Below are 7,161 nucleotides of genomic sequence, written 5' to 3' on the forward strand. Positions count from 1 at the left end.
AACAAAACAAAACAAAACAAAACAAAACAAAACAAAACAAAACAAAAAAACTAGGGTGCCTGGTGGCTCAGTTGGTTAAGTGTCCAATTCTTGATTTTGGCCCAGGTCATGATTTCACTGTTCATGGGTTCAAGTCCCACATCCAGATCCACACTCACAATGCATTGGCTGCTTGGGATCCTCTCTCTCCCTTTCTCTCTGCCCCTTCTGCGTGCTCTCTCTCTCTCTCAAAATAAATAAATAAACTTAAAAATTTTTTTAAGTATATATCAGAATGGGAGGGGTACCTGGGTGGCTCAGTCAGCTGAGCAACCAACTCTTGATTTCGGTTCAGGTCATGATCCCAGGGTCGTGGGGTCGAGCCTTGCATTGGACTCGCACTGAGCGTGGAGCCTGCTTGGGATTCTCTCTCTCTCTGCCCCCCTCCCCCACTTGTGTTCTCTGTCTCCCTCTCAAAATCAATCAATCAATCAATCAATCAATCAATCAACAAACAAACAAAAAACTACCAGAACAGGGCACCTGGGTGGCTCAGTCCATTAAGTGTCTGACTCTCGATTTCAGCTCAGGTCATGATCTCACAGTTTGTGGGTTCAAGCTCCACATCAGGCTCCATGCTGACAGCTTGGAGCCTGCTTAGGATTCTCTCTCTCCCTCTCTCTCTCTCTCTCTCTGCCCCTCCCCCACTCACGCTCTCTCTTTTTTTCTCTCCCTCTCAAAATAAATAAATAAACGTAGAACAAGAGAGATGAAAACAGTTGTGGGTTTGTTGCATTTAGGAAAATTATAGATGTAATAACTTAAGAAGACATGGGGCACGTATGAGAATTGTGTTTTTTTTTCTTACAGGGGATCCCTACACTTCTCTGGACTAGATGTTTGTCTGTTTGTGGTATCGGCACTGATGTTCTGTGAATCAGTGAAGAGTCCTTGATCCCCATGTTACCACATCCCACCCCTGCTTAAAATCTTACCATAGCTCCCCAGTGCCCTCACAACCTACACGGCGGCCTAGAAGGCCCCTCAGGATCTGACTCCAGCTGCTTCCTTTAGCATTGCATTAGTCACCACTGCATTCTACCCACTCCCAACTTTTGGAAGGGTTGCATATGCTGTTTCCTCTGCCTGGAATATTCTTCTGCTCTCCACCCCAGGGTTCACTCTTCTTCATCCTTCCGGGCTCAGCTTAGGCATCTCCTCCTCCAAGAAGCACTCTGCCTCTCTGGACTGAATCAGGCACCTCATCTGAGCTCCAATAGTCCCTGGGCTTCCCCATCCCAGCCCCCTGCCTGTGCCTCACCATCCTGGCCCTGACCACTCGCTCTTTGGGCTGGCTCAGTTACCATCATGTCCCTCAGATTGTCCAGCATAGGTCAGGCACAGGGGAGGCACTGGATATTTTGTGGATGAAATAATCTAGAATTCTAAGTTGATGTGATCCCAAGTTTTTAAGGTTCTAAGAGGCTAAAAGTATGATTTTAAGTTTCCACGAGTATATTTTATACCATTCTAGTTTCTTTTTCTTTTTATTTTTTTACATGTATTCATTTTTGAGAGACAGAGAAAGAGCACAAGCGGGGGAGAGGCAGAGAGAGAGGAAAACAAAGAATCCGAAGCAGGCTCCAGGCTCCGAGCTGTCAGCACAGAGCCCGAGGCAGGGCTCGAATTCACAAACTGCGAGATCATGACCTGAGCCGATGTCAAACACTTAACCCATTGAGCCACCCAGGCGCCCCTCTAGTTTCTTTTTTTTCTTTTAAGTTTATTTATTTATTTTGAGAGAGAGAGAGAAAAAGCATGAGTGGGGGAGGGGCAGAGAGGAGAGAGTTGAGAGAGAGAGAGAGAGAGAGAGAGAGAGAATCCCAAGCAGGCTCCTCACTGTCAGTGCCAGTGCAGAGCCTGATTCGGGGCTCAAACTCATGAACTGTGAGATCATGACCTGAGCCGAAGTCAGATGCTCAACCGACTGAGCCACCCAGGCGACCCCATTCTAGTTTCTAAATCAGAGGAAGCTGGCCATCCATTAGTTAATTCTCATTCACACTTTTGTGGCACATATAGATTTTTTTTTAATTGGGAAGCTGTACAAAAACATCAGAGCTAGGGGCACCTGGGTGTCTCAGTCAGCTGAACGTCCGACTTCGGCTTAGGTCATGATCTTGCAATCCATGAGTTCAAGCCCCGCGTCGGGCTCTGTGCTGACAGCTCAGAACCTTGAGCCTGCTTCAGATTCTGTGTCTCCCTCTCTCTCTGCCCCTGCCCCGCTCACGCTGTGTGTGTCTCTCTCTCAATCAAAAATAAATAACATTTAGGGGCGCCTGGGTGGTTCAGTCGGTTGAGTGTCCGACTTCGGCTCAGGGAATGATCTCACAGTTCATGGGTTCAAGCCCTGCGTCGGGCTCTGCGCTGACAGGTCAGAGCCTGGAACCTGCTCTGGATTCTGTGTCTCCCTCTCTCTCTGCCCCTCCCCCGCTCGTGCTCTGTCACTCTCTCTCTCTCTCAAAAATAAATAAACATTACAAATTTTAAAAATAAATAAATAAATAACATTTAAAAAAAAATCAGAGCTAGCAAATTTGGGCCCACAGTTCCCATGGCTGGAGCTGGTGACCAGGGTATTGTTCCCCAGTTGACCATGGCCCCCAGTCTACTCTCTCATTTATGTCACCTGTTTCTGGGAGGCCCTTAGGTTTGACACCAGTCTTCAACATCTTATAATTATAAAGTTTCAACAATCTTAGTATCAAAGATCCCATGATGGATATGTTGAGTTACTAAAATTCTGAGATTCTGAGGGAACGGATTCCGACCTTAGGGTTTTAAGATTTCATGATTACTACAGTCTTAGTTTATGTTTACAACATTCCGCATTTCTGAGATAAGAAGGTCCCAAGGGTCAAAGGTACTAAGGGTCTAATGTTTTAAAGACTTAGGGCTCATGGTTATGAAGTTACATGTCTCTGAAGGTTCTCAGGGTCTTTGCTCATAGCTTTTTTTCTTTGTTTATTTGTTTAGGTTTATTTTGAGAGAGAGAGCTAGAGAGAGCACACACAGTCATGTGCGAATGAGCGGGGGAGGAGCAGAGAGAGAGGGAGAGAGAATCCCAAGCAGGCTCTGTGCTCTGAAGGGCAAGATCATGACCTGAGCTGAAATCGAGAGTCAAATGCTCAACAGACTGAACCACCCAGGCACCACTGTTTGTTTGTTTGTTTGTTTGTTTTGAAGTAGGCGCCATGCCCCAGTGAAGTAGGGGCCCAATGCAGCTCCCCTGCCTCCCCCGAACTCACAACCCTGAGATAGAGACCTAAGCTGAGGATCAAGAGTGAGACACTCAACCGACTGAGCTACCCAGGAGCCCTTGCTCCTAGTTTTAGTGCTGATGATTAAATAACTTCTGAGGTTCTAAAGCCCTCTCTGAATATGAAGTCCTAAGGCTCAAGGGTCTACAATTCCAAAGGTCTTAGGTTCTAAGATTCTATCACTATATGGTTCAGGTCATGATCTCAAGGTTTGTGAGTTCAAGCCCCACGTCGGCCTCTGTGCTGACAGCTCAGAGCTTGGACCCTACTTCGGATTCTGTGTCTCCCTCTCTCTCTTCCCTTCCCCCACTCATGTTCTGTCTCTCCCTCTCTCTCTTTCTCAAAAATAAATACACATTAAAAATTTACAAAAAACAAAAACATCAACGTAGGGTGACCGACCATCCTGGTTGGCCCCAGGGTTTCAGAGGGTTTCAGTGCTAAAAACTGGAAGTGTGGTCATTCTATCTCAAAATTCTCGGGATCCACATTTCTATTCTGAAATTCTAAAGGTTTAGGATTATAAAGCCCTAAGGATCTATGTGTATTAGAGTTTAAGTTTCTAAGGGTCTAAGATCCAAGGAGGTCAATGATTAAAATTTCTAAGGTCTATGATTATAAAGTTCTGTGTTCTAAGAGTCTTATTTCTAGAGGCCTCAACTTCAAATAATCTTGGAATATGACATTCCAAGGTCCAAAAATCCAATATTTCAGCATCTTGAGATTCTAAAGAAGTACGCTTATAAAATCCCACATTTCTTTTTTTATTTAAAAACATTTTAATGTTTATTTTTATAGAGAGAGGGAGAGCATGAGAAGGGGGGCAGAGAGAGATGGAGACACAGAATCCGAAGCAGACTCCAGGCTCCGAGCTATCAGCACAGAGCCTGACGTGGGGCTCGAACTCACAAACTGTGAGATCTTGACCTGAGCTGAGGTCCGACGCTCAACCAAACTGAGCCACCCAGGCGCCCCAAAAATCCCACATTTCTGAGACTATACATTTTCAAGGTTGTAAGGCAGCACTGCCCCATACAGTATCCACAATCCACATACGGCTACTTAAATTTAAATTAATTAAAACTGAATACAATGAAAAATTCGGTCCCTCACGAAGCACTGGCCATATTTCAAGCGCTTACAGCCAAAAGTACTAGTGGTTAGTGGTTAGTACATTGGACATCACAGATAAAGAACATTTTCCCACCACTGTGGAAAGTTCCATTGGACAGCGTTGGTCTACAGGTTCAAGTGAAAAGGGTCTGAAACTCTCTTCCCATCCTCCAGGCCATCCAGGTTCTCAAGCTCTGAGGTACACAGATAATCTCCACCCCAACAACCTCCTCCCTTTCCTCCTTCCCTCCTCCCACCCCAGCCCTCTTCCAGGTACCTGCCAAGGCCTTGATCCTGGAGCACTCAAAGAGGGAGGCGGCTGCCGTGGCGACTGCTGGCTGCTCCCGTTCCCAGCCCCGATCCGGACTCTCCCAGCGGGCTGCAGGATTGTTGTTGTTAGGGGCTGGCAGGCCCTCCATGTTGTCCACTTCCCCTGGTACCTGTGCCATCGGGGAAGGTGAGGCCTGGGGAGGAGCAGAGGCAGGTTAGGCTAGACACAGGTCCGGAGCTCAGAGGTCCCTCTTCTAACAGCCGCTGTCTGTGAGTCCTGTCCACTCCCTCGCCCTCAGTTTCCCTGTCTTTAAAGTGCACCTAATAACTACCGACAATAATATTCACTGTGACCACTTCATAGGGGTGTGATAAAGCACCCAGCTCAGCACCTGGAGCAGGGCGGGGGCTGGGCAAATTGTCCCTATATTATTGTTAGAAGGATGACACTTATCAGTAGAACGCTAAAACGCAGTGAAGGGGCTCTTGAGGGGTTCAGTCGGTTAAGTGTTGGACTTCGGCTCAGGTCATGATCTCACAGTTCGTAGGAGCCCCACATCGGGCTCTGTGCTGTCAGCACAGAGCCTGCTTGGGATTCTCTTTCTCTTCCTCTCTCTGCCCCTCCCCTGCTTGCATGCACGCTCTCTCTCTCTCAAAATAAATAAATAAACGTTAAAAAAAAAAAAAAAAAAGACATTGGGGCACCTGGGTGGCTCAGTGGGTTAAGTGTCCGACTCTTGATTTTGGCTCAGGTCATGATCTCACAGTTCATGAGTCCGAGCTCCACATCGAACTGTCAGTGCAGAGCCTGCTTGGGATTCTCTCTCTGTCTCTCTCTCTGTCCCTCAAAAATATATAAATAAACTTTATTATTTTTTCTAACTTTTTTTTTAAACATTTATTTATTTTTGAGACAGAGAGAGACAGAGCATGAATGGGGGAGGGTCAGAGAGAGAGGGAGACACAGAATCTGAAACAGGCTCCAGGCTCTGAGCTGTCAGCACAGAGCCCGATGCGGGGCTCGAACTCACGGACCACGAGATCATGACCTGAGCTGAAGTCGGCCGCTTAACCGACTGAGCCACCCAGGTGCCCCTATAAATAAACTTTAAAAAATATAATGTTTATTTATTTTTGTTGAGAGAGAGACAGACAGACAGAGTGTGAGCAGGGGAGGGGCAGAGAGAGAAGGAGACACAGAATCTAAAGCAGGCTCCAGGCTGTGAGCTGTCAGCACAGACCCTGATGTGGGGCTTGAACTCACCAACTAGGAGATCATGACCTGAGCCAAAGTCGGATGCTTAACAGATTGAGCCACCCAGGTGCCCCAAACTTTAAAGGATTAAAAAAAAAAAGACATTATAGAGGAGGAAACTAAGGTCCAAGGTTGCAAAGTTAGTGGGTAGCCAGAGTTCAAACACAGGTACTACATTTGCATTAAATGGCCCCAATTCTTCATCCTTATAACCACATCCTTTGCCATAGAACTCTGGAGAGTTCTATGTAGGGAGGGGAAAAGTGGAAGAGTGTCCCCTCACAACCTTGACTTCCGGTTTGGGCACATGACTAGCTTTGACCAACAGAATTAAGTGGAAGGGCTGTTGAATTCTAAGCCTAAAACTCAAAGGACTTTGCATGTTTTTGTTTGTGCTTGATTGCGACTGTGAGAAAAACACTCTCAGGGTAGGCTGGGCCTAAGGCCCCAGTCACTAAAGCCAAGGCCGGCTAAAGCAGCCAATAGTCAGCACTGCTCCCCACCCCACATCCCAACACTGAGCTCCACTGAGACCAGAAAAACTGTCCAGCTGAGCCCAGCCTAAGTCCCTGACCTCAGACTTAATGGGTAAATAAAGGCGCCATGTTTTCAAACACTGAGTTTGGGGTGGTTTCTTATGCAGCATTATTGTGGCAACAGCTAGCTGACATATTGTCTGATCCAGAGCTATGCTCTAGAACACTTGCCAGATTGCAAATATGAAACTAAAGAGGGTGGGAGGCATTCGGATACCTCCCCTCCTCCCTCTGGGCCCCCAGGCCTGATTCCGAGACTACAAAAGGAAGGAACTGTGAGGAGATCAATGTCCTTCTCAAAGACCCAAACAGCTGACAACACACCAGACTGTAAGAAAGCAGGGTCTGGGTGTTGGTCAGTGTAGCGGAGATTGTCCCTTCGAGTGGACACTCCAAAATCCACTGTTATTCTTCTCTCCTTCTACAGAAAGCTATAAGTAGGCACATGGCTACTTACCACCTGTGTGACCTTGGCCAGTCACTTCCTCTTTCTGGGCCTCAGTCTGTTCATCTGTAAAATGGTAATAATGGTGCCCATATTCTAGGGATGTTTGTAGATGAAATGAGTTAATAGTGCAGGAAATATTGTATCTAGTACATGCAAGCCCTTGATACATGGTCCTTGTTATCATTATTCATCCTCTCTGGTCACATATCTTAGCATATCAAAGTGCCTGTGCTGGAGTCA

At 46.6% G+C, this 7,161-nt stretch overlaps 1 protein-coding gene across 1 annotated transcript in view; it reads right to left on the bottom strand.

The window, feature by feature from the left end:
• The window catches only part of SPTBN4 (spectrin beta, non-erythrocytic 4), a 75,747-nt gene extending 68,793 nt beyond the window's left edge, over nt 1–6,954 (bottom strand). The window contains exons 1-2 of the mRNA XM_040445792.1: nt 6,931–6,954; nt 4,690–4,876 (exon numbers count right to left, since the gene is read on the bottom strand). Of these exons, the coding sequence (XP_040301726.1) occupies nt 4,690–4,861 (172 nt within the window). The 5' untranslated portion in view covers nt 4,862–4,876; nt 6,931–6,954. The remainder of the gene's footprint in view (nt 1–4,689; nt 4,877–6,930) is intronic.
• Nucleotides 6,955–7,161: the final 207 nt, after the last annotated feature.

Source organism: Herpailurus yagouaroundi, unplaced genomic scaffold, assembly GCF_014898765.1.
Source record: "Herpailurus yagouaroundi ecotype Mexico unplaced genomic scaffold, PumYag 194, whole genome shotgun sequence".
Lineage (NCBI taxonomy): Eukaryota > Metazoa > Chordata > Mammalia > Carnivora > Felidae > Herpailurus > Herpailurus yagouaroundi.